The sequence below is a fragment of the Rousettus aegyptiacus genome, unplaced genomic scaffold (assembly GCF_014176215.1).
Source record: "Rousettus aegyptiacus isolate mRouAeg1 unplaced genomic scaffold, mRouAeg1.p scaffold_m13_p_2, whole genome shotgun sequence".
NCBI classification, from domain to species: domain Eukaryota; kingdom Metazoa; phylum Chordata; class Mammalia; order Chiroptera; family Pteropodidae; genus Rousettus; species Rousettus aegyptiacus.
In genome coordinates this window covers 37141623-37168425 of record NW_023416295.1, presented here as the reverse complement: position 1 = coordinate 37168425, position 26803 = coordinate 37141623, and the positions used below count along the sequence as shown (strand labels likewise).

Sequence of the window (26803 nt, the reverse complement as noted above, 5' to 3'; positions counted from 1 at the left end):
GTACCCTTGTCCTCTAAGCAGCCCTGAGATGCTGCAGATGCTCGGTGGTCACTCAGGAGACCATTAAACCAGTGCTAGACAAACTCCACCCAAGGCGAAAATGGACCAGAGCAGCCTAACCTCAGAGAAAGAGAACGTAGAGGGAAGACACAACCCACTCTCCCGGATCCATCCTCCAGCTTGTTGCGTCCTAGAAAGGGCCAGGTGGCTGAGCGACGTCACGTGTTACGCATAGTCATTTTCCCACGTCTCGTCCCTGACCCCTCCCGGCCGGCCGCAGCACAAGCGCACGCACAGCTCCGCTTCCGGGCGCCGGTCCTCACTACCCACAATGCTGTGCGACACCGACCTGTCGCAAAGGCCGCGTTTCGGCGGCGAGTGAGCGCCCAGCTTTCCGTGCGGTGCGGCAGCGACGGCGGCCCGCGTCTTCCGACTCCTCCTGCCGCAGGGCCAGATACCCTGACGGTATCCAGGTGCGCTTAAGTCTGGCCGGTGCCACCAGTCTCCGCAATGCCCCCCAAGAAACAGGCTCAGGCCGGGGGCAGCAAAAAGGCGGAGCAGAAAAAGAAGGAGAAGATTATAGAAGTGAGTACCAGTCCCCTCCCCCCACTCAACGCCGCGAGCCCTCGGGGAAGCAGCCTCCCGGTTCCCTGCTCCTCAGCTGCTGCTCGCGTTTTCCGGGGCCACGTGTCCCTCCCTTTGGCTCTCTGTGGCCCACTGCCCCTTTTCCAACCCCCTGATGACGCTCTCTGCGTCTCATCACTATAGTGACGCTGCTGTCGCCCCCGCACCCAGCCTTTGCTTCTCCCACACGCCTGTCTTCACCGACCCCACTGCGAAACGAGGTTCCCCCCCCCACCCCCCATCCCCTGGACCGGTGCCTGCCACAGGGTTTTGTCCTTTGCTAGTTCTCAAAATTGAAGACGTTTCTGGGTTTTTGTTTAAAAAAATCCGCCGCACCACCTCGAGCCAGACTCTTAGGAAGGCCAACTCTTGACGAGCCTTGTGTTCGTTTTTTATTTACCCATCACCTAAGACTACTTTTGTGAGCCAGCAAATTACTACTTCATTGGCTTTTTCGATTTATCTCTAAACTATTTCAAGTTCCTTAAAGAGTGGAGGCTTCTTTCAGGTCTCAATTCACAGTCTTGTACATGGCGCTTGATATATATACTCTGAATTAAATAGAATAACGCTTTAAAAGAGATTGGGTTTCAGTGTTACTGTGTCAAGTGCTGTACCCGATTTTGTTTTATATATCTAGATATAGATAGACATAGATACACATATATTCTTTAGTATATTGAACCTATAGCTCTTTAATAGCCAAGGAACACAGTGACTGTTCTTAAATGTTTTATGTCTTTCAACTACTGTATTAATGCGTTTCCTTAAGAGAACCATAGTTGAGATTCCATAAACGTATCATAATAGCCCCCAACAAGGTTTTTCTTCCCTTGGTTCCTGTCGTTCTCATAATTAAAATCAATAGTTTCTAGCACTTTGGATGTAACTGGAAAAAGCCATGACCATTTTCCTGCATACAGTGTATCTGCGTAATGGACGGCCTTTTGTGGAATAGTTTTAATTAGATTGTGACCGAAGTGCACGTCGGATGTTTTGAAATGAGATGTTTATTTATAACTGATTATTTTTAATAAACTCTACTGTTTGGTTTAATTAACATGCTTGTCAAGACTTCTAGTAATCTTGGCCAATATTGTTACTGCCAATTTGTACTATTTAGAACTCATGAAGTAGCATAGCCAGAAGTTTAAAAATAGACTGATTGATACCTTCACACCTATGTCTGGCATCACATTTTGGACAATTTGGATTCCTGGCACTTAGGTAGATCTCTGGGGATGGGGATCTGATGGTGTTCAGTACTGTGTAAACCAAGGGCATTTTAGGGATGACGTTTTGTCATTTTCCTTTACTGAGCTTGAATTAACATGGTAGACCATGATACAAAGTAAAACTCTTGTACAGATGTGAAATTAAATGTTATATGACAATTTAAAGTATACTTTATGCCTTATTGACTTTTAACTACAGTAGTTCCTCTTTATCAGTAGGAGATACCTCTAAGACCACCAGGTTATACCTGAAACCTTGGGGTAGCACCAAACCTTTTATGTATGTTTTCCTTGTATGTACATACTTATGATAAAGTTTACAAATTAGGTACAGTAAGAGCATAACAATAATAGAACAATTATAGTAACATACTGTAATAAAAGTTATGCAAATGTGGTCTCTTTCTCTCTGATAATCAATCTAATAACCTAGATGGTTACCAAGTGACTGACAGGGCTGCTAAATGACTGGCAGATAGCATGTACAGTGTGTATATGCAACATAAAGGAATGACTGGCATCCCAAGTGGTAAGGCAGGAGATTCCATCATACTACTCAGAATAGCTCACAATTTAAAACTTAATGAATTGTTTATTTCTGGAATTTTCTATTGAATATTTTCCAATAGCAATTGACTGTGGGTGACTGAAAACATGGTAAGCAACTGCAGAGAAGGTGGACTACTTTATATACAATTATTTTACTTTTAATTGGTAAAACTGGTATTTTCGTTTTAAGGAATTGTACAAGAAAGTTATTTATAGTATCCCTCAACTGAAAATGATAGGTATATTATGGCTCCATTAATCTTATAACAAAGTTAATTTTAACTAAGGAGAAAGCAACTTCAGTTTCATTAATAAAGACTTTACCAAAGAAAAATGCAAAATAAGGTAGCTGCATTCTTTAATTGACAGTAACTGTCTTAACTGAGTGGTGACATTAAGCCTGTATTTTTTCCCCACATTTAATATACATGATGAGTGCTTTTTTAAAAAATAGTAGTAAGGTTTGTACATTCAAGTGTGTTGCATGGACGTTTGGTGCCACGGGATTGGTACAATATTGTGAATTGTAGTGTTAAATTATATCATTTGTCATGAAACGAGATTTATAGAGAATATTTTTGTTATCCGGCCTGGTGAGAAAACAATATATTCCACTTTATTAAATACTATAAGTGATTTTTAAAAACTTCTATAACGCCCTAGTAGGTCTCAATGGCTGTTACAGGGGGATTTAAAGTTAAAATATATTTTATGACCAACTGAAAATGAACTTAATTCAAACTGGGTAAATACTGGTTATTGATCTCTATCATAACTTTTGTGGAAAAAATTTTTTTTCTTAGTCTATTTTGACTTGTAAGACTAATACTTATTTTAGAGTCTGGTTAATTTTGGGAGATTTTGTAGAAATAAGACCAGAAATTCTAAGTTGGTCAGAACTGTTAATTAAGTAGAACATACGCTTTTGAGCAGCATTTTTCAGTAAACTTTAAATAAGTGATAGCCCTACCTACCTATGCCCTCTTCTGTACCTCTATTGGTCTACTTCCACCACCACAAGTGCTTACTATAGAAAAACATGTAACTTTTGAGAATTCTAAGCAAAGGAAGTAAAAAGAGGCAAGAGAGGCAGCATAATTTAGTGAAAAAGCACCAGCTTTGGGGTCAGATAGACCTGGGTTTGAGTCCCATATTTCAAATTAAAATTTCAAAAACTAGTTTTAGGCATATTACATGACCTATCTGAACCACAGTTTCTCATTAGCAAAATGGAACTAAATTACTATTACAGAGCTGTGGATTAAATGAGATGACTTATATAAAGTATCTGATATATGGTATATACTCAATAAATGGCAGCTGCTATTAATATCATAAATAAGAACTAGTTAGGGGAAAGAATCAGACTGACCGGCACTGTCTATACAGGGCTTACTTTCTGTCCCTTGAAATAATTTATATTGTCTGCATTTTCCCTTTCCTTCTTTACATTCTTCAAAATTTCATGAGTTAATTTGCATTAAGTATTTTCTTTCTGAAACAAGGATATCAAAAGAGCTATGATTCTGTTAGACATTCACCCAGTTGTCCGGAACAGTATATACTATTTGCTTTACTTGTAGCTAAATTTTGATAAATTGATGTTAGCTTTTTGAAATGGGACCTTTGGTTATGGGAAGAGGGAAATAATCTTTGGGTTTAGGGCAAGGAAATGGGACAAGATATCCAGCAAGGTTTGTAGTAGCAAGAAAGTAGTAATACAGAACAACAGAGTTGGGAGGTGTATAAAGGATGGAGAAAGAGAAATGATTAGTGACAATGAAAAACAGCCAAGGTCAATTGTTGGTTACTTGACACTGGATTAATCAGCTGCAGTATCCATTGCATGGATGGACAACAAAAACACATTAGACAGTGCATATGTGGGGGGAAAACTAATGAGTTAAAACAGTGTTAGGCTTTGTTTACCCTGGTGTTCCAAAAGGTAGACCCCCCCAGTTATCCTGGAGCACTGTTCAATATTGACCTGCCCTCCTGTCCCTTCCTTTTTTCAAACATCTTCTAAGAGTGGAGACCAGCCTGTAAAAGAAGCAGGATTACATATGGGGGTAAAGGTGAGGAAGAAAGGGTCAATTTTAAGTGAAATCTGGAATTCACCGAGGGTTTAATTAAGGCTTTTGGAGCCTCAGAGGGCCATCCTTTTCTTAGCATTACTACTTGTTTTCTAAACTCCTTTGTATTCAATTTCCCAAGTCTGAAACACACACACTGTTTCTTCCGTATAACCTAACCTTTGGAATTTTATATCCCTAGTTTTATCTTAACCATGATTTGAAGTTGATTATAACTTCTAGTCTTCCCACTTCATATCCTCTCTCCTCCAAATTCAGATTAATCCTTAGGTAAGGGTCTGTCCTAAAGAAACAGGGAGGAAGCCCTTTTGAAGTATTCCAGATTGCAAACCATCTGTTTTCAAGAGGTATTGTTGGTATCCCAGATCCATAGTCTGGTATTCAGAAAGCTTTTTGTGTACCAAAGGGCCCAATAACCTAAGTAGGTTTCTCTGGAAAGTAGTTTTTCATGGCGAAAAGAACAAGGACTTTGCTAGGAGTCAAATGTACCTTGGTTCATATATCATCTGGGTCACTTAATAGTTAACACTTCATGGGCCAGACACAATTCTTGTTGTTTTGGGGAACTGGAGAGAAGAGAAACAAGCCACCTGCAAGTGATAACTTTACACAGCTACACAGCTCCTTTAGTTCTCTCAGTGGGATAAGTATTATTACCCTTTTTACAATTAAGAAAACAGCAGTTAAATAACCTGCCTAAGATTACTAAAATAGGAAGTGGCGGAGCTAGGATTCAAACCGTGGAAATTTGACTATGGAGTCCTTGCTATTAACCACTATCCTGTACTGTCTTTTTGTAGTAAGCCTTTTAACTTTCACAACAATCCCAAGAGGTTAGTGAGACCCACTTTACAAATAACAAAACTGGCAAAGGCGGCGAATCGCCCATTTCTATTTGAGATTAGAATTTGGGCAGTCTCACTATGGCCATGCCACCCTGACCATGCCTGATCTCATCTGATCTTGGAAGCTAAGCACAGTCAGACCTGGTTAGTACTTGGGTGGGAGACCACATAGGAAGACCAGGTGCTGCAGGCAGAAAAAAATTTAAAAAAAACAAAAAAACAAAAAAAACTTGGGCCATCTCACTCCAGAGTTTATACACTTAAATCATTACTCTGTACAGCCTGCCCCTTATTAACAATGTTACTTCAAAAGAATTGAACATTTCTGAATTTCAGTATCCATATTTACAAAGTGAGATAATAGTATATTGTAGGATTGTTAAGAGGCCTCTCTGCTTCTGGAACTTTAAGCACAAAGGAGGTATAGGGAGGGGGGTGGTTAAAATGTGAGCCTGAAAATGACCACTAAGGAGTCTGTGCCGTAAACCAAGAGATGCCCTCCCCTTCCTGCTCTCTCCTCTGGTTCTTCAAACAGGTTTATTGCTTTCCCAGCTAAAGGATCCTTCTCCCTAGAAACAGAAAAGACAGGAAAAAACTTCAGATATTAATATTTGACTTCTTTGCCACCCATTCACCTTAGGGTGAAGCCCACTAGTCAAACCTCCTGTATTCATTTCCCAGGGGTGCTGTAACAAATTACCACAAACTGGGAATCTGAAAACAACAGAAATTTATTCTCTCACCAATGTGGAGGCTAGAAGTCTAAAACTAAGGTGTAGGCAGAGCTATACCCCCTCTGAAGGCTCTAGGGAAGATCTCTCCTTGTCCCTTCCTGGTTTCTGGTTCTTTCCTGCATTGTTGGTATTCCTTGACTTATAGCTGCAGCACTCCAGTCTCTCCCTCTTTCACATTGCCTTCTTTCTGTGTCCTTTCCTCTCCTTATAAAGATACCAGTTATAGGATTTAGGGCCCACCCTAATCCAATCCAATCCAAACTTATCTTAATTTATTATATCTGCAAAGCCCTATTTCCAAATAAAGTCACATTCTGAAGTTCTAGACAGACATGTATTTTGGGAGTATGCTATTTTCAACCTACTACAGCTCCCAAACACACACACTTTGCAATGGCTTCTAAATGTTTCTGTACTGTATAATTATTAAATAGGAATAGCCAGAGATTACAATTAGTGCTTTGAACATATAAGCATTCTATAAGTGACAACTGCTATTATATTAATATATAACTTTCCCACATTGTATTTTAACATTCCAAGTTTAAATAACATTTTGCTTTCTAGTTAGGTGTAGTTCAATTTTAATATTTGCAATTTAGCAACAGCTAGGAATGTAAACTTTTCAGTAGTTTAAGTTCTTTAAATTTAATTATTTTGAGAGGATAACTCTACCCCAAAAACCAGTCCAGAACTTAATGTGTTGTCTTATGCAGTATTCCCCAAAACATATTCAGTGGTATTTAATCCCTCAGGCTACTCCAAGATAAATGCATTCTGAGGTAGTATAAGATTTGGAATTGCTCCCTTCTGGTATAGGCTCTAAGATATCTGGTGCTTAAAATTTTAAAAATGCTGTTAACCAAGCATTTTACTAAATTCATTTGACTACATATCCTAGTACAACAATTCTGCAATCCTGTGGAGCTGATGATGTTCCAAAACACTGGAAAAAAGTATCATAGAATGTCAAGCTTAATGATCTGTAGTAAGTATGTATTGAATTGTAAAGAATTCTGGGTGATGTTTTGAGGTCATAAGTTGCCTTGATTTGATTTTTTAGTGTTTTCCATGGCCGTATGTAGTATAAGAAAGAATAATTTTCTTACCAACAAGTAAATGAAAGAATGATTTTTAAGTAGGACTGAAAAATATAGATAAGAAATTAATATAAATTGCTAAGATATTTTTATATTTTTTCTTACTTAGGACAAGACTTTTGGTCTAAAGAATAAGAAAGGAGCAAAGCAACAGAAGTTTATCAAGGCTGTCACTCATCAAGTTAAATTTGGTCAACAAAATCCACGTCAGGTAGATAAAATTTCTGCATTTTCTTCATATGGATGTAATAATAGTATGTTACATATGAAAAGTATTTGGTATTGTAATCGTATTTCAAATTGGAATCCTACTCTACAAACTTTTCTGTATCTTGCCTTTGTTACTCAGCAGTACCTTTTAGATGGTATTTCTCCAGCCACTTTGTTATAGCTCTTAATTTATTCTAATGTCCGCAGACTATTCTTTTATGTGGGTGTACTATATGCATCCATTTCACTGTTTATAAGTGATCGCTTTGTTTTCAACTTTCTGGCTCTAAGAATAGTACTATAAGAAATATCCTTATACATGTGCTCTTGCATGCATTGTGCTTTTCTTTTTGTGGCATAAATGATCTGGCGGCACATTTCTATACCATGGGAAGTGGATTTCTAATTTTAATAAATTTGATCACTTTCCATAGCGATTGTAATATTTCACATTTTCATTTACAGTGCATGAGTTATAAGTACTAAAGTTCTTTTTAATGTTATCATTGTGATAGTATAAAATAATACCTTATTTTTACTTTATTTCCCTCACTACTATTGAGTTTATTCTTAAATGCTTGTTAGGTATTTGGGTTTGTACTGCTCTGACTTGCTTATTCAGATCCTTTGCTTTTTTTCTTTCTCTTGTCAGTTTATGAGACAACTTTTGTGTCTATTACAGATAATCTGTGATGTTTCTTTTACATTTTGCTGTACAATTTTTAATTTTTGTGTTGTCAGATATGTTTAGGTTTTTTTATATATGGTTAGATATTTATATAGATATATTTATATATGGTAACTGCCACTAGATATTTGTTTTTCCTAGATTTTTTAATAATTATTTTCAGTCTGTATTTGTCTTAAAAATTTATGTCACTAAGTTTATTTTCTTTCAAATGAATAACTACTTATATTAGCATCATTTATCCCACTGAATTGAAATACTACTATTGACATATATTAAAGTCTCAGGTATGTTAGGATCTGTTTCTGGATTTCTGTTTAATAGAGTAAATAAATTCTATTTATTGTGTACCCCTCAGCCACTTTTACATCGATTTTGATTGTAGTGGCCTAGTAACATTCCATTAGCTATTAAGGAAAGTCTTTTCCCCAAATGTTACTTCTTTTCTATTTTTCTTGGCTTTTTCTCAGGCATTTATTCTTTCATATGAATTTTGAAATTATTTGTTAGCAACTCATTCAAAAAAAGTTTATCTGCATTTTCTTCAAGTTCTTTAGATCTTTGACTTTATTAGAGTTTAAGATTTTATAGACACAGATTTTTATTTTAAAAAGAACTTTTTCACCATACTATCTCCTTTTACTTAACTTTTGAAAACACTTTTTTTCTTCTGAGAATATCAGTACATATTTGTGAGATCGTTAACCCCTATCTGAAATAAATATCTGTCACACATGCTGTCTACAAATCAGTACCTTCAGCACTTATCTTTTTCTTACACACAGCTTGATTTGTAGAACCAAAAGCTATTGATCCTTCTACACCTGGTTTAAGAAAAATATATGCTCAGTCCTTGGAGTCAGGTCAACTTAGGTGTGAATTGCCTAACTTATTTGTTACATGATCTTAAATTATTTAGTGACATTGTTCTTTACCTGCATAGTGGAAGGGCAGTTACCCTTTGCAAGGTTCCTCTGGTGGTTAAATGAAAATATAATGTAAATCTTAAGTCATAATACAGGTATGTAAGAAGAATTCACTTTCTTCCCTTATTCAACCTCTCCACCCTCCCTCTATTTTTTTTTCCCCCTAGTGGAAAGGTTGAGGGATAATTTTAAATGTCATAGACCTGAGAAAGCTGTAAAATTGGTGGCGGTAGTTAGGTTTGGTAGTATATTCAGTATATTTTATGATTTTGGGGGTATATGGCCCTTTATCTGCAAACATGAAGTACCTAACTACGTATTTAACATTGGAAATGAACAACTGTTCTGGTTTCAAAGCTAGGCAAGAGATGCTTCTCCCTGGGCCTTCTGCTATCCAGGGTGACTCGATTCTGTCACCTCTAGACATAGCTCTCCTCACAGGCAAGGAGTCGATGAGGCCAAGGATATGTACCCACCCAGAGTGTGCACCACCCTCCCCACAACGCCTTGGGGCCTGCAGAGGTCATGTTAACCCCACGTCCATCTTAAGAGTATACTGCATTGCCAGTATGCCTGAAGTAATCAAAGGCAGGATGTGTGCTAGGAATGTGTTCAGAGCCTGGATCCATACCATGTCCTCCCCTGCACCTTCCACCTTCCTGCAGACACTTGGTAGAATGAAATTCAAGGTGGTGAGAGGAGGAGCCAGTAGAGTTGTTTTACTGACATGCTCCAGTGTAGAACTTCATGGGGCCTGAGCATTTTAAATTTTAACCTCTCTTTCCAGGTCTTTAGGTATATTTGTCAAGTAGGGGTACACACCATGTTTTATTTAATAATAGTTTTTTTCTAACTTAAAAATATTACAAAAATCATCTGTAGGTTTCTGTTGTACTCTTGCTCTGGGCCCCACAAATGTTTGAAATGGGCCTAATGAGCAAAGGATACTTTTACTAAAAATAAAATGACTTTAAAATTTTTTCTTAATATTTTTCTGTTTAAACACATTTATCACATGATCAAAGTCAGGATTTGGAAGGTCTTTAACTTAATTATAGCATCTGACCATTCCTTTCTTAAAATTTCCTCTTTTTTGAATACTTTTTTGTCCTGGATTTCTGTCTATTTCTTTCATGTTTCTCGGTCCCTTCAATGGGCTTTAAGGTTCTGTTGACTCATTTACAGGGAATTGTCCTCTGTTCTTGTCAGTTTTTATGCCGTCCTTGAGTAATCTCACATACACCTCAAATCAATTTTCTGTAAACGGCTATTTCTAAAATCTTTATCTCAAAGCAGACCCTCTCTCTAGAAGTCAGGATTCATGTAGCTGCCTTCTATGCTTCACCCAGATACTCTATATAAGCATCTCATACCCAGTATGTCTAAAACTGAGCTCATCTCCACCGTCTACCTTGAAACCTCCTGTATTCCCTGTCTTGTTTAACAGTACTAACCATACATGTGATCATCCTCCTAGACTTCCCTCTCCTTTTTTCCCTCTCCCTTATACCTCATGTCCAGTCAGTTAGTCCTGTCAGTTCTACCTTCTTAAAAGCACGCTCTCGCTGTTTTTCTCCATCCTTGCTACTAATGCCTATTATAAACACTATTTTTTGCCTACAACAATTGCATTAGCCTCCTAATTGTCTTTGCCTTTATTTGTGGGCTTCTTCTAGTCCACCTTTCATAGAGTTGCCATCGCGATCTTTATAAAATACAATCTAATTGTGTCACTAGCTTACTTTAAACCCATGAGTCTTACTCTGTTGCCTACTGATACAGTCCAAACTTCTGATCAGTGTTTCTTGTACATTATTTCTTTTGGTCCCTATATCTTGCCTTGGCTGGCTCTCTCTGCATTCCTCTTGTTGTCCATCAGAAGAATTCATCCATAAAATATTAGGTCATTCTGATTTTCTTAGGCATTTAGGAATTCCTTGTTCCCAGAGTACCATGTGTTATATTATAGTTGTTGACATGTCTGTCTTCACACTAGATTCTGAGCTTCTTTAAATAAGCGTCTTTGTCTTTTCATCTTTATATTCCCTGTCATCTAACATAGGACCTGACATATAAATATTTGGATGAATCCTCTAATCATATTAGGTATGTAAATTGTGTGCCTGAAACTATGTCATGTTTGTTTTGTTTACTCTCCCATGTTGAACTTGGCCCTTTATTTTTCCACAAGGCTACTATAGGTGTTTTGGGTGGTACAATTCTTTATCATGTGAGACTGTGCATTTCAGGCTATTTGCATCTCTGATCTTTAAAACATACCTACGCATTTCTAGGGCGTGGGTTGTTACAAGAAGAAAATCCTAGGCGAAAACTATTTGCTAAAAATGCTGGGCATGTAGCAAATGCTTAATAAATGCTTATTACTATAAGCTTTTGAATATGCTTTTAACTTAGCATGGTACCATTAAAGATTTTTTTTTAAGTAACTGCCACAAGATTTAGCAGTTTTGTTTAATAGTTTAACCATGCCATTTAATATATACTGAAAGGCCATTGTAAAACCGATATTAAGAGGTAAGGACTATGGATGTATGTGTGTGTGTATATATATAAATGTGTAAAAATATGCAAATATCTTTGTTATGTTAGTGTTATATATATTACTGTATAGTGAAAACAATTTTACTGTATGAAATCAAATTTTTATATTATATCTGGGAATATTATAGGTAGCACAGAGTGAAGCTGAGAAGAAATTGAAGAAAGATGACAAGAAGAAAGAATTGCAAGAGCTAAATGAACTATTCAAACCTGTAGTTGCAGCTCAAAAAATAAGCAAAGGTAAACTTTAAATTTCAGAAGTATTATTTCTATCAAATGTGATTCATGTTTAAAAACTCTTAATTTTTATATATATGTTCTTCATATCATATGCTAATTATGTCTGCTATGAAAATGGTGCTCCCTTTGTCAAAATTATCTGTATCAATGACTTTTTTATGATTCCTCTCTCTATATATATGTACAACAATGTCATTGTTCGGGTTTTAAGTCCAGCCATTAGCCTCACCACTTAAGGCAAAATTAAGGATTTAGATAGTTCACTACTAGATATATAACATCTAATCTTCGGTAGTAGCCAAGGCAATCCTAGGGTCATATAAACTGTAAGTCCCAAAGTCTCGACAGTATACCTCCATTTATATTTCTCTTTTGCCTCCTGCCTCATTAACTGCTACTAGACAAATGACTGACTACAGAATAACTTACATTTTTGTTCAGTTTCCTATCTCCTGTCCCCTTCTTTGGTAAGAATAAAAGAAACAAAAATAGATATAAAATGTTATAGAAAGAACTTGTAGTGTCTTACTAACACCTATAAGTGGTATTTTTCTCTCATGTCGGTGAATGGAAAATAACAAGTTAATCAAAAGTTATTAATCTCTGAAGCTGTATTTTATGGTCTGGCAGAGTGAGATACAAAATGCCATATGCCTTTTGACATAGGTGCAGATCCCAAATCTGTGGTATGTGCATTCTTCAAGCAAGGTCAGTGTACTAAAGGAGATAAGTGTAAGTTCTCTCATGACCTGACTCTGGAGAGAAAGTGTGAAAAGCGAAGTGTTTACATTGATGCAAGAGATGAAGAACTTGAAAAAGGTATTTTTTTTAAAAACACCTTCTTATAGATAGGTGTCTATTTTTGTTCATTGTTACAAAGATATTTAGTAACTTGAATATTTCACTCTTGGTAGGATAGGGTTTGTAAAAAGTAATGTTGTTTTTCATAAAGTCTGAATTTACTACATTATGCCATAAATGAAGTTTTTAAAAACCAGTGACCTATTTTGGATTTCTCTCTCACCATTTCTTATCGTACTACTTTTCCATTTCCTAAACTACTTAGGATTTTAGTGAAAAATCTCACAACACTGTTTATTCTTATCTTTGGTGTTTTAAAGAAAATGTGTTAAGTCACGAGTCTTATAATACAGGTGTCCTGTCTAAAAGCAGGTATGCAGTGAATGTATTTTTGGAACGGTAGATAAAACTACAATATTTAGTCTTCATTTCTCTTTATTTAGATACTATGGATAATTGGGATGAGAAAAAACTGGAAGAAGTAGTGAACAAGAAGCACGGTGAGGCGGAAAAGAAAAAACCAAAAACTCAAATAGTATGTTCTTTTCTTGAATTGAGTGGTATTTATCATTAGGGACAATTATGTGGCAAGGTATTGCTGCCCTCTTATACTGGATTATTCTTTAAGTTATTGGATCTCTCCATAAAGATAAGGTGCATCGAATTTTGTTTTTTGGAATTTACAAGTATAAGTTATACAAAATTAGATTTGTGTTTAAAAGTAACATTTGAAAACCATGTGACTAGTCCTAATGCTATTTTCTGAGGTGATCTTACTTTCTCAGATGTGAATGAACAGAATCACATATTCAGATAAGAATTCTTTCATTTTTTTGTGCCAAATGAACGGCAAGAGAACTATTAAACTAACCCACTTAATAATAATTTATTCTGTTTTAATGGTAGGGAGGGTTTTTAAATCACAAAGGTGAAAATTATTATATACGAATTGCAGAATGAGTTTTTGGTAGGTAACAGCTTTAGTATTCCAGGAAGTATACTTTTAAAAATTGATGCCTTATTTCTCAGACCCTGCATTCACGTTCATAACCTTTATTTATAGCACAGTTACAGTGGAAAACCTTGTGTGTGTTAGAAAAATTCAAAATATTAGTTTTTCTTACATCTGTTCTATTTCCTCAGGAAAAGAATATTCTTTATTGTGAATTTTTCTCTTAATCGCAGACTTTATTACCTGAGGCTTCAGTACAATTTCATCTTGCCCCCATTCATGTTTTGTGTTCCTTTTCTACCTTGCTTCCTTCTTAGATATAAGAAATTGCCTATAATTTCAAATAATTCAAATAATGTTTACATCTGCATGTGATTAGTTTTGGGGAAAGATCAAACTTAAATAAACTAATTGGTTTTAGTTTTATAACTATTTATATTTTCTCTTATTTAAAAATCAGATTTTCAGATTACACTTAGAAATGCTAAACTGAAAAAAGTCCTTTCTGTATAATTCAGAATTTAGCACAAGGTCGAAAACAGAAATTTTATATAGATCTTCTCTGAAAAGAATTTATCATTGTAATAAATATTTTAAAATTAATTTATTTGTACATTTCTGCACAAAGAATTCTCTGTACGGAATGATTATTTAAAGTATATGAATAAAAATATACTCATTCTATATACTTAAGCATTTATCTTGAAATGGACTATACCGAACAACTACTTCTGAATAATATTGTCTCTCTAGGTGTGCAAGCATTTCCTTGAAGCTATTGAAAACAACAAATATGGCTGGTTTTGGGTATGCCCTGGAGGAGGTGATATCTGCATGTATCGTCATGCACTTCCTCCTGGATTCGTATTGAAAAAAGATAAAAAGAAAGAAGAGAAAGAAGATGAAATTTCATTAGAAGATCTAATTGAAAGAGAGGTAACTAGTATCTTTTTCCTACTGGTAGAAGAAAACCAAAACAGTATTTATTGTAAAATTTGAATATTTACCACTTGGGGGCAATAGTATGTTATGAAAGGGGAAAAAAATATTATGACCCTTTCCCAAAATTGCCTTGCTTTTTCTTTAATTATTCTTGTATATCTAAAATGTAAACCTAGCTATAATCATTGGCCAATTAAAATGTTAAATTTAGGATCATGAAACTTTTTTTTAAGTACTAGCCACTGGTTTATCAAATAAATTGTGTCTCTATGGTTGATATACTAGTATATCAGTTCATTAAAATGCTTAGTCATTATTCAGATTAATTGAACTTGAAGTTTTAGATGTTTTCCTCATGTCTTTTATTTTTTTCATAACTTTACTAATCATTAATGCTGTTTGGAAGGAGACAACTCTACCACAGTTTTTTCAGTTACATGTTTTACTATCATCCTTGGACTCAAAAGGAAAATGAGTCTCACTGAGAAGAATCTTTAGCTACTCATCTCTGAATAAACAGAAGAGTTTATTCTATGAGTTAGCAGATAGGGGTACAGATTTAGCAGGTACGGCTTGCGGGAGTGATACAAAAATGTTAAGATATTGGAAATACTAGATTTAAGGTTGTACATTTCAGAGTGTGTCCATTTCAAAGTATATCCATTTTGCCATGCCTTGGATAATCTAAATATGTTGTGTAAATGTCTAATGTTAGAATTATGTACATTTGTTCTTAAATGGATATATTGTTTAGTGTCTCGCGCTGGAGGTAATATAGTGCAATAGAAAATGTAGACTTAGGGAATGTTCGTATTCTAGTTCTGCATATTAGTTGTTAACCTTTGGTAGATTTCCCATCGCCCTCTGTTTGGTCATTCGTGAAGATCAGTGTATTAGCATATCTGTATGAGCATTAACAATATTTGACAGATGTTCAGCAAATATTTTTGTTTGTTTTTTTGTTTTTATTTACTTACTTGTTTAAGGTGGGGCAACCCTTGGTTGACCTCACAGATTGCAAAGACCTTGTCAGTTTACAATTCCTTATTTTTTATTTTTTATACCTACAGCACCTGGTCTTCCTAGGGGGTCTCTCATCCAAATACTAACCAGGCCCGACCCTGATTAGTTTCCAAGATCAGACGGGATCGGGCTTGTTCAGGGTGGCATGGCTGTAGACAGCAAGTATTATTTTTCTATCTATTTATTACTTGATTATTGACCTGAGAAGCAGGTGGTGTTTTTCACGTACTTTTTTTCTCCTCTACTGAAGAACACAAATGAGACTTGTATATTGTTGGTGCTTTTCATATTTGTTGTTTTCATCAGTTCACTTATTTAAAACAATTTCTTATGGCAAGTTTTACTCACCTTCAATTTTGAAAAGAAATCTAGTTCAGAATAATATATTTCATTATGTTTAGAAATGTTGGTAATCTCTGGACACTCGTTTTGCCCATTGCCATTGCCATGTTAAAAAAAAAATCAGGTTATTCTAAAAGTAATGTCTTCATAATAGTCACAGGCAAGGACTTAAGAGAAAACTGTTACATACTATTACAGGTGACTTGGAGAAAAACATTAACTCTTTTATTTTGCAGCGTTCTGCCCTAGGTCCAAATGTTACCAAAATTACTCTAGAATCTTTTCTTGCGTGGAAGAAAAGGAAAAGACAAGAAAAGATTGATAAACTTGAGCAAGATATGGAAAGAAGGAAAGCAGACTTTAAAGCAGGGAAAGCATTAGTGGTATGTCGCAAATGCACCCAAATAGATGCTTTATTCTTTCTTTAATTTTATAATTTCTGTGTCATGCAAGATTTTATCCTTATTTAACATATATGTCTAAAATCAACGACCAAGAAACATTTGAATTTTATCCTGACTTGAAATATTTGTGTATCTGAATAGATCAGTGGTCGTGAAGTGTTTGAATTTCGTCCTGAACTGGTTGATGATGATGATGAGGAAGCAGATGATACCCGGTACACCCAGGGAATAGGTGCTGATGAGGTAAGAGGAAGCTTTGATACCTCATCTCCTCATGTTGATTGAGAGAGAGGATAGAGAGTGACAGTAGAGCAGTATGGTCAAGAGTGCCAACTCTGGGGCCTTGGTTCAAATTCTGACCTTGGAAATTACCTATACTCTAGGCCTCCACCCTTATCCGTATTATGGATATAAGGACAGTCCCTGTATCGCAAGGTACTTGTGAGAATTAAATGAATTAATTTATACTTATTTATAGTTCTTTTTGGAACTTAGTTTGCTGCCTGGTATATAGTTTTAAGTGCTTATATGTATTAGCTGTAAAAAGTATTTGTTTCATTCTCTCTTGAAAAGGAAAATTTGTTTTCTGTATAATAGTTTATAGAAAAAATCATGGTTCAGAGACACTAAAAAGAGCATTTGGTTGTAGACAACCTTAGTAATTGCAGATAGCTATTTTTTGTATAGCTATAAAGTTCTGACTTTTGTCTTAGAGTTGGAAGATAAGAATATTGTATTCTGTATGTAAAATGTGATCTCAGGAAGAAGCTTCAACTATGGGATTGCTATTTTTTCAAGAAGTTTAGAAAAAGAAGTGTATTTTGGTGATAGTCATTTGTTTCCACTTGTCACTAGCAATAATTTTGATTCATTAAGATCAACGTCAGAAGTAAAAGCCAAGTAATTTATGAAAATTGTTCTTATTAGTAGTAACTTTCTTTCCATGTGTTTTTAAAGGTCGATGATTCAATGAGTGTAAATGATATAGATTTAAGCCTGTACATCCCAAGAGATGTAGATGAGACGGGTATTACTGTAGCCAGTCTTGAAAGATTCAGCACATATACTTCAGAAAAAGACGGTAAGTATGCATTTTTGTGTAATTCTAAGAACTAGGAAGCTATCTAAAGGGGGTTAGAGCAGGCTGAGCAAACTTAGATGCCAGTAGGTACCAGACTGATAACATAAATGTGTGGTTTGACTATATATAGAAGTAGCAAGTAATAGAAACTTTAGAAATGGGTGGCCGGGAGGCTGTCGAAGTCATTAACTGAAACTAGAAAGGGACAAAAATGAGTTTGGACATGTAGCTAATGAATTCAGTTTGGAACCTCAAAAGGTTGAGATGTTTTAGCTGTCAAAAGTGGCATTGTCTATGATTCTGCTTAGAGATTGGCAGGAGAAAAAGTATGAAGATCTTCGCATTGCTGACAATGAATTCACCCAGGTGCAATACATAGGATGAGAACATTCTAGAGTATACTGCAAATATTACTATTTGAGATTAGTCTAAAGAAGAAAAGATTGAAAAATATACTAAGGACAGAGAAAAATTAAGAAACATTTGAGAAAAATTGAATAAGGTAAATTGGAAATAGTTGTTTAGCTGCAGTTAGGGAAGGAGTTGTAGGAATGGGGTTCCAGAGTCCGCCAGGACTGCAATGATATGAAGAATGAGGAGAAAAATGAGTACAGACCACTCACTCTTAAGACCTAGGGAGAGGATCCTGGTCATGGGAAGGCCTTTTTAGGATATGGGAAATCTAAGTATGTCTGTAGGCCAGAGAAAAAGGATTTGGGAGAGGAAGAAAAACTGAAGATGAAAGGATATTAATTATAGAAGCAAGATCTAGAAGTATATATAATGAGATCAATTAAAAGTGAAAATGGAGAAGGCTGGCTAAATGTGTTTGAAAATAAGATTGTTGTAATAACTTATATTTAATTGTACCTTGAGTGAGTGGTCAGCAGAGAGAGAAATAAGTTTGGCATGGTTGCTATGAGAGAAAAAGGTAGCAAGAATAATAATCAAGGCACAAGTTGAGAGAGAAAAAGCTAAACCTGAATTTTACAATAAAAGAATACAAGTTATAACCTGAAAAACTGGCCTGTCCTCCTGCTACTGTCAGACTATTGTCTTAATATCAACCTGCAGACCAATATGTTCCTTTTAGAGATAGGGCTTTGGGTGATAGTAGGCACAATTACAAACACTTAAGAGATTAAAATCCCCAAGACTTTGACATCGGAGATGTTTGAAATATCTAAAATATAAACTAGGCTATTAAAACTATCTCTGTGTAACTGTTGATGTCATTGAACAAGAAAAGGCAGCATTTTTGTTAATCATTTATAGCCTATAAGGAAAAGTAGATATATAGCCCTTGGTTCTTTTTTCACATTTTTATGACAAAACGAAATGATTCACACTCATTTACAGCATTACAACTAGTGTGGTTTAACTATGTGCAAAGCCAAAAGCTAAGTAGCTGCTTATATCAAACATTTTTGATTCTATAACCATTTATTCAAGTAAAATAAAATGTATGAACCATTAAGCAGTCAAATGTCTATAGTGGAAGACGTTTTATATGAGGTATAGATAATTGTTACAAATAACTCAGAAAAAGAAAGATCAGTTTTTGTTGGTGTAATCTTAGAGAAGGCTTTCATGGGAAAAGAAAAAGAGGAAGTGTCATATTAGTCTCTGACCATCAGTTACTAATGGAATAGTATTTTCTGTTTCTAGGCCTTATTGATTTCAATTTTTATTTTTAGAAAACAAATTAAGTGAAGCTTCCGGAGGTAGGGCTGAAAATGGTGAAAGAAGCGATTTAGAAGAGGACAACGAAGGGGAGGGACAGGAAAATGGATCCATCGATGCTGTTCCTGTTGATGAAAATCTTTTTACTGGGGAAGATTTGGATGAACTAGAAGAAGAATTAAACACACTTGATTTAGAAGAATGACACCAAACAAGTCAATGAAAAAATTAAGCTGACTCAGCATGAGTTGAAATTGACTACATTAATTTTTTTCCACCTAGACTTCTTCAGGATGTTTGTTTCCCATGCTGGTATTCTGGAGGGCTTAAACTCTCCTCCAGAAAAGGAATATTCTCCCTACGTTTTGTCTTCTGACTTTGGCTACATCTCATAGTAAGTTCAGAGTAGTTCATGATAAATTGAAAATATAATGGTCATTGCAGAAAATGATTGATTGTTGTAACTGTCCACTCAAGTAGGAAGTGTAACTGCTTTTCCAGCTTTTGATTTTCATTGGGCATGTGTTATTACAAGGACAACAAAAATTTAAAATATCCTTTATTTAATTCAGTTTTTAATGAATGATTTTATTTCTTTTGTATTTATATATGTTTAAAAGACTGCCTAAAATATGAGTGCTGTACATCACAAAGGAAACTGCATATGCAGATTCAGTATTGTAATTCTTTGAACAATTAGATGGACATTTAAAATGAAACCTTCAATCTGACAGGATCAGTTACAATGCCCTGTGTTAAACTGTTTTAAACTTTTTCTTCTTCTTTTTTGCCAATAAAGTTGTAAATAAAGACCATCATACATTAAAATTCAAATATGGACCCTTTTTTTTAAAGTTTTCTATGAAAGTTTTCTTAGCACTTACAACTTGAGGATTTTAACTAAATATCTGTTATAGTTAACTAGCACAGAAAACATAGACATTTAAAGAATTTTCTTAAAACCGATTACAGAACTATATAGAGTACTGACAGTGCTGCTATGACCTTAGTAACACTAATACTAATCCTCAAAAGGAGACTATAGGTGATGTTATATGAAAGGGTTGTTCCTGAATTGATAGATTATCAACCTAATTAAATACTACCTACAATTGAACCAAATACTATTTAAGCATCGGTGTGGAGATCCATGGTGTTATAATAGTACATACTAGAGTTTGAATTTTTTTGAGAGTGTAAACAGATCCACTAGACAACTGGGCTGAGGGCCTTTGACATTGAGATCCCCTGAAAAATAAAATATATTTAAAATGGGCATAATTTGCTAATGACATATTTAGTACTAATTATACCTTTGATTATTTTTATAAAGTGTTTTTAAATATTGATACTGTGCTTTCTTTGTTATTTGCAAATATAAATGGGTTTTAAGGCAGCTAAGATAATAGCACTGAAATGTCTGGTGACTTGGATCCTACTCTTATTTCTGCTTCAGATAAGTTGGCATTATTTTCAAATCCTTGAATCTTAGCTTCTTCATCTGCATATAGAAGTTAAAGTGCTTCTGAATCATAAAGCCTAAGAAAAACAGGATTGTAAATCTTGTTAAATGAAAAAATCAAAATCAATAAAGAAATTGACTTCCTAGCTCCTCAATACTAGTACTATAATTGGCATTTTTCAAATGTAGAACATCATTAGCCAAGTTTATTTTCCCATCTACAATGAAAGGGTACTTTTTGTTAAAAAGACTGCCTGAGTTTTAAAGTTTGTATCTATGAAAGATTGTTCTGTTCTTTTTATAAAAAATGTTTTAAATATTATTTATTGCATTTTTAATGAAACATTTAAAATACTCTGATGAGCTTAAATCTTTCTAAAGCTATAAGCCAAGAAGTTTTTTTCCATTTTTAGAACCTAAGAATTCTCATAGAAGTTAAAATCTATTTATTTTACACCTTAAGTGTTTTTTTTTAATGTATATAAGGTAGCGCTGTGTAAACAAAAGTATACAACCTTACAAACAGATGTGTGATTTTGAAAACCAAATTTTCTTTAAAAAGTGAGTCAAAGGGAAAATGCTACAGTGTGGAGGTAACTTTTGATACCTATAGTTCTTTAAATTTAAGTCAGCCTTCATCTGCCTTGCCCTTAGGTTTCTTTTATTACAAATAAAACATATGCTCAGAGAATGCAAAAGCATTTTAATCTGAGAATATCAAAATGCAAAATTAAATTCACTTCCACAGTAACAGTAGTACATTTCACAGGCCAGTAGGTATAATTTATGTATTGTTTACAGTACAATTACCCTATATTAATACAGTAAACCAAAATTGGCTTTTAAAAACCTGTTTACACATAAGTTTAATTTTAAGTAGTTTTTTTCTTACAAATTACTTCTATATAATTCCCATCGTTAAGATAGATCTCTATAATCCAATGTAAATTAAATAATTTAGCTTCATTTTAAAATCTGTGGTTTAAAAATTTAAAAATCTTATAACGAATCTTATAATGTAAGCCTTCCACAGAAGAGGAACTATGGTTTTGCACCTGTTTCCTTATAGTCTGTAAAATGAGATAATTTCCCCAAATGTAAGAACATTTCATTTTCTCTTTAATATCTATGAGGTTACATCAGCCTATACTTTTTATTTTATACTCAGTAACAATTATAGCCTATAATGAGCTCATGTTTGCCAAAATCTTTCTAGTTCAGAATAGTTAAATTATAAATTTTTCCTTATTGTTGCACAAATCACATATGTTATTGTAAACCCACCATGGATAGACTGATAAAATTGTATGATTGTACCATATATTTTTAATATTTAATTAGTCAATTAATCATTAAGTGATTTAGAATGTTAAGAGTTATGAAACTACAGGTGTAGTAGATCATTAAAATATCACATCATCCTCAGTTTTTAACAAAGTGAACAGATGGAATTTGTGACAGAAGTTCATACAGATGATTTATGATATTTAATTTCTATTTCATATTCTAAGCATTGAAGTTTGTATAAAAAACTTTCAGAATCACAGACTACAGACTAATCCTCTATATTGAGTTTATTACTGTGATTCTGATATATATTATACTATTATGTTAATGCTTCCGGATACTTAAACACTGTGCTTGTACTGTATGAACTCATACACATGTTGCAATGAATATATCTCAAGGAATACCAGATGAAGGATGAATTACCAAACTTGTGTTTTGGGTTTTCATATATTTTTAAGTGTGTATCCTACTAGTAACGGCAGTGTTTTCTGAAAAAAAAGATAATATTTTGTTTCTCAATACTTACAGAGGCAGAAATTAGAAGTTCACAGCATTTGAACTCTAAACTAGAATTTAGCAACATCTGTAAAATTTCATAGTATATTCAGAAACAAACCTGAATGAAACATTAGTACAAAATGCATTTTATACCCCTATTTTAATGTTGTATGTTTACTCTTATATTGTTAATTGCTTTCTGTTAAAATGCAGAGAAGAGAAATGATTAGTTTTCATTCATTTAATTAACATTTGTGTGCCTTTTCACAAGTAAGTCACTTATTTAGGCATTGTAGGTAACATGAACTATATGACGTAGTTTAAGACATTCTCTGCCTTATTTGAGAATACAATTTAGAAGGGGAAAATCACACATAGGTAAGGCTATAAAACATGAAACTGAGATAAGTGCCTAACCATTAATAGGAATGCCTTTTCAATTAAACTATAGGCGAGCTTTTTAATTATTTTGTATTCAAATATTGAGTATTTAGATTTTCTTTTTTATTCAAATGTCCTTTGTGAAAATACTGTGAGATGTTCGTTTTTAGGCAAAGGTGGTTATTTTATACCTGGTACCCAGAGACATAAATTTCTGTGACAGCCAATCTGATTTGCAAACAGATGAATATATGTAAAAGAAACATCTTTGGAGACTTAAAGCATGAGGACTTAGTTTCCTTAGCCCTATCTAGTTAGCATCATGCTGTAATTGAAAAAGACAATGAATACTTACCATTTTTTGGCAGTTAATCTTTAGTGTGTACCAGTGTTTTCAAAGGAATATGTCAGTTTCATTTTATATATGAGGCTATGTTTCTACCTGTGAATCCTTTATTTTTATCTAAGTCTTAGGGAATTCTTTCAGTGACAAAGGTCATCAGTACCACTTTTACTGCTATACATGGTTTAAGAATTTTGTCACGATGTTACTACTATTTTTAATAGGTAGCTATTTATTTTGAGCAGTCTTGTTCATAACTTTACATCATGTGTATAAATGTTTCAATGTACAAGCGAGTAACTGAAACCTTTCAAGTTAGAAGTATAGTATACAATAATACACTAATTGGGTCGTTTCATGATTGTGCATTATTGTATACTGTTGACCCTTGAAGAATAGAGGTTAGACGTGACACGCCCCCATCCCACCCAAGTTGAAAATCTGAATAACTACATCCCAGCCTCCACAAATGCAGATTAAAAATACATTGACCCTTGAACAATGTGTTTGAACTCTGTGGATCCACCTTATATGCAAATTTTTTTCTCCCACAAATAAGTGGACCTGCTCAGTCCAAATCTGTGGTGTTCTAAGGTCAACTGTATATTGTAAATATTGCACTTAAATTTAGAAAGATTTAATGTGGTAGAAGTAGAATCCATTGCATTAGTAGGAATTTCATCCTTGAATGTTTACTCATTCAATAGTGAAAATAAAGACTTTCATAACAAAATCCTTTTGATAATTTTGTGAATATGTAATTGAGAAGCCAGTTAATTTGTAGAGATGTATAACCAAACCAGCTGTCATTTAACTGTTTATAACCTAATGAACTAACCACATTGGTGGTTCACTCCATGGACCACCATTTTCTTCTAACATACTAAAAATTATTAAGTATTTCTACACCTCTTACTCTGATTACCCAAAATAGAAGGAAAGGTAAATAAATATTTAATGAACCTTTATATTTCAGATCTATCTTCCACCTCTGTAGGGGAGGGGAAATTAATCACTAATAGTTTTAGCCTATTTATCTACAATAAAAAAAGACTAAAAAGAATTATGTGCTCTAGTTTGAGCTAATCATTTCCATTTTTTTTATTGGTCTTTTTGTTCTCAGAGAAGTCAAACGGTCAGCTGTCTTAATATGCAGCCTTCAGGAACCCTTAGATATATGGAATGGCTTATGTATAGGAGACCCTACCTCTCCCTTGACAACCACCCCACCCCTGTTCTCTCCCAGGAAGATTTTTAACAGCAAATAATTATTTTTAATTATTAATCATTCAACATTAGAGAGAACTAAATAAAGATTTAATTTTTAGGTTTATTACAAGTGACGAAAGTATCAACAGAGGTGAGTTGTCTATAAAAAGACAATGGAAGGCTGGGAAGACATTCACAGGGACAAAAGTCTTATGCTAATCATAAACCTCTGTGTCCATACACAGCATGCTACTATGTAAAAATAACATGCTACTGTACAAAAATATCCTTTAAAAGGGCAAAAATGGTTTATGATAAATTCTCTTCATAATACATTTGCACAAAATCAAAGATTTCATCTATTCAAGAACATAGTACTTTTCACTTTACATGTGATTCATAAATATAAAAGGATGAAATTAAATCCCTTCAAAAGATTCTAAAACATTATGAAACAATCTTGATTAATACCAATGAGCATGTTGAAGTCCATCTGATGCATTCTCTTAAAATGTAATTCAGTAATGCAAACTATTAACACTGTAAGTAGGAAACACAGTTCCTTGTCCTCCATGTTTCAAATTTGGGGACATTCCCAGAGACATTTGACAATAATTTCAATCAGCTATCTCTACTGAGAGATAAACTATTACAAAGAAAATTCTCAGTATTGGAAGAATCAAGTGTACCTTGTTTAGATGTTTCTGTTATGTCCTACCCCCCACATAAACAGTTTATGTAAACATAGTTATTCAAAGAAGTAGAAGATAAAATAAGATGAACATTCCTTGAAGAGAAAATACCAGATACTATTCTACTGATGTTTGGAAATAATTGAGTTTTCTGAAGAAAAAATTTCAGAATAGTAAAATAGCCATACCAAAATGCTTTATAAAGTAAGCACCCTAAAATTTTTCATGAAAAACTGGAAGTTCTATGAAAGTTCACATTTGGATATGTTTTTATTATGTTCAGAAAACATCTACCTTTTCTTTAAAACAATCTTTTAAGTGTTTGCAGAGTGTATCTTCAAAGGATGGTTTTCAAATCATTTCTGGAAATTTTAATTACAGTAGTGACTGTGGGGGGAGAGAGGCAGTGGTAGCTATTTAACCACCACCACCTCAAATGCCATTCATGGAGTAGAAACAGCAAAAATGGAATTTTAAGTTTTCCTGAATGATTTTAGCCAGTTAGCATTTTAAAATTAAGAGATATAATTGACACAATAAAGCCAATCATCTTAAGCTTCGTTAAGTTACTACTTCGTTTTTATTAGAAAAAGCACCAATCAAACTTAATAGGAGCTTTACATGCTGTCTAGAACTCTATCAGCTTATTTGAAGTGAAACTAATGAAAATAAGCATAGATAGATTTCTTTTTTTTAGATTTTAGTTAGGTTTTTGCATGTATAATGTGATGTATCACTACTCATTCTTCTTGAACAGAATTGCATGGTGCTAACAGTTTTCAAAAGCTCGTCCATCTTTTTCATCTTTTCTTCCCTTTGATAGTTGAAGATCAGGAGACCAAATGTAAAATTGACTGTTAGAACTTGTTCAGAGGCAAACAATAAAAGCATAGGCAAAATAAAGTGAGCTATGATTTCAGAGGTTTTGACAACAAACTTAGGCTGCTAACAGGTTTAATCTTGTACTGACATTTTAATATCTGATTTAATTACATACATATGAGTTATCATACTTGCATGTAGAACTGAAAATGAGTCCTATGAGAAATATAACAATATTTAGGAATTTTCTGTGGAATGGCTTTTATGTAGAGGTTTTTTGCCACAGTTTTAAATGAAATTTTTCAGGATATGAACTTAAATAGTGAGTTATTTAAATGTGTAAATTAAGCCAGATTTCAGAGGTAAATTAATAGAAATGTCTGACAAAACTAAATGACTTTCATAGATCTTTACTAAACTTTTTAAAACAGCTTTATTGAGATAGAATTGATGCAATAATCTATATATATTTAAAGTGTACAATTTGATGTTTGACAAATGTATATATCTGTGAAACCATAATCACAAGATACAGTGTACATAATCATCTCCACGAAAAGATTCCTCTTGTCCTTTGTAATCCTTCCTCCCCAAGCAAGTACTCATCACCGTAGATTAGTTTACGTTTTATAATTTTACTTAAATAGCATCACATAATATGTCCTCTTTTACTTTCATTCGGTGTAATTATTTGGAGATTTATTCATGTCATTTGCATGTATTACTAGTGCATCCTTTTTTGTTGCTAAGTAGTATTCGTTTGTATGGATATAACAGTTCATTCACTGGTTGATGGACTTTGGGGTTGTTTTCAGTTTGAGGCTTTTATAAAGTTAGTGAACATTCACATACAAGTTTTTGTATGAACATGTGGTTTCATTTGGGTAAATGCATAAAAGTGGAATGTCTGGTTCATATGTGTAACTTTACGAAATTTTCACAATGTTTTCCAAAGTGGTGATACCATTTTATATCCTTATCAACAGTTTATAAAAGCTGCAGTTGCTCCACATCCTCACTAACATTGATGTAGTCAGTTTTAATTTAGGTCTATTATCCATTTGGGGCTAAT

The 26803-nt window shown here is 34.1% G+C and overlaps 1 protein-coding gene and 2 pseudogenes across 1 annotated transcript; 2 read left to right on the top strand and 1 right to left on the bottom strand.

The window, feature by feature from the left end:
• Positions 1-363: 363 nt before the first annotated feature.
• On the top strand, positions 364-19874 carry ZC3H15 (zinc finger CCCH-type containing 15). The gene is made up of 10 exons (XM_016151286.2): positions 364-585; positions 7290-7391; positions 11695-11806; positions 12473-12625; positions 13051-13142; positions 14313-14495; positions 16103-16249; positions 16412-16513; positions 17228-17351; positions 19049-19874. The coding sequence occupies exons 1-10, from the start codon at positions 511-513 to the stop codon at positions 19237-19239; spliced, it is 1281 nt and encodes a 426-aa protein (XP_016006772.1). The 5' UTR covers positions 364-510; the 3' UTR covers positions 19240-19874.
• On the top strand, positions 5421-5539 carry LOC118614252 (annotated as a pseudogene).
• On the bottom strand, positions 15563-15681 carry LOC118614558 (annotated as a pseudogene).
• Positions 19875-26803: the final 6929 nt, after the last annotated feature.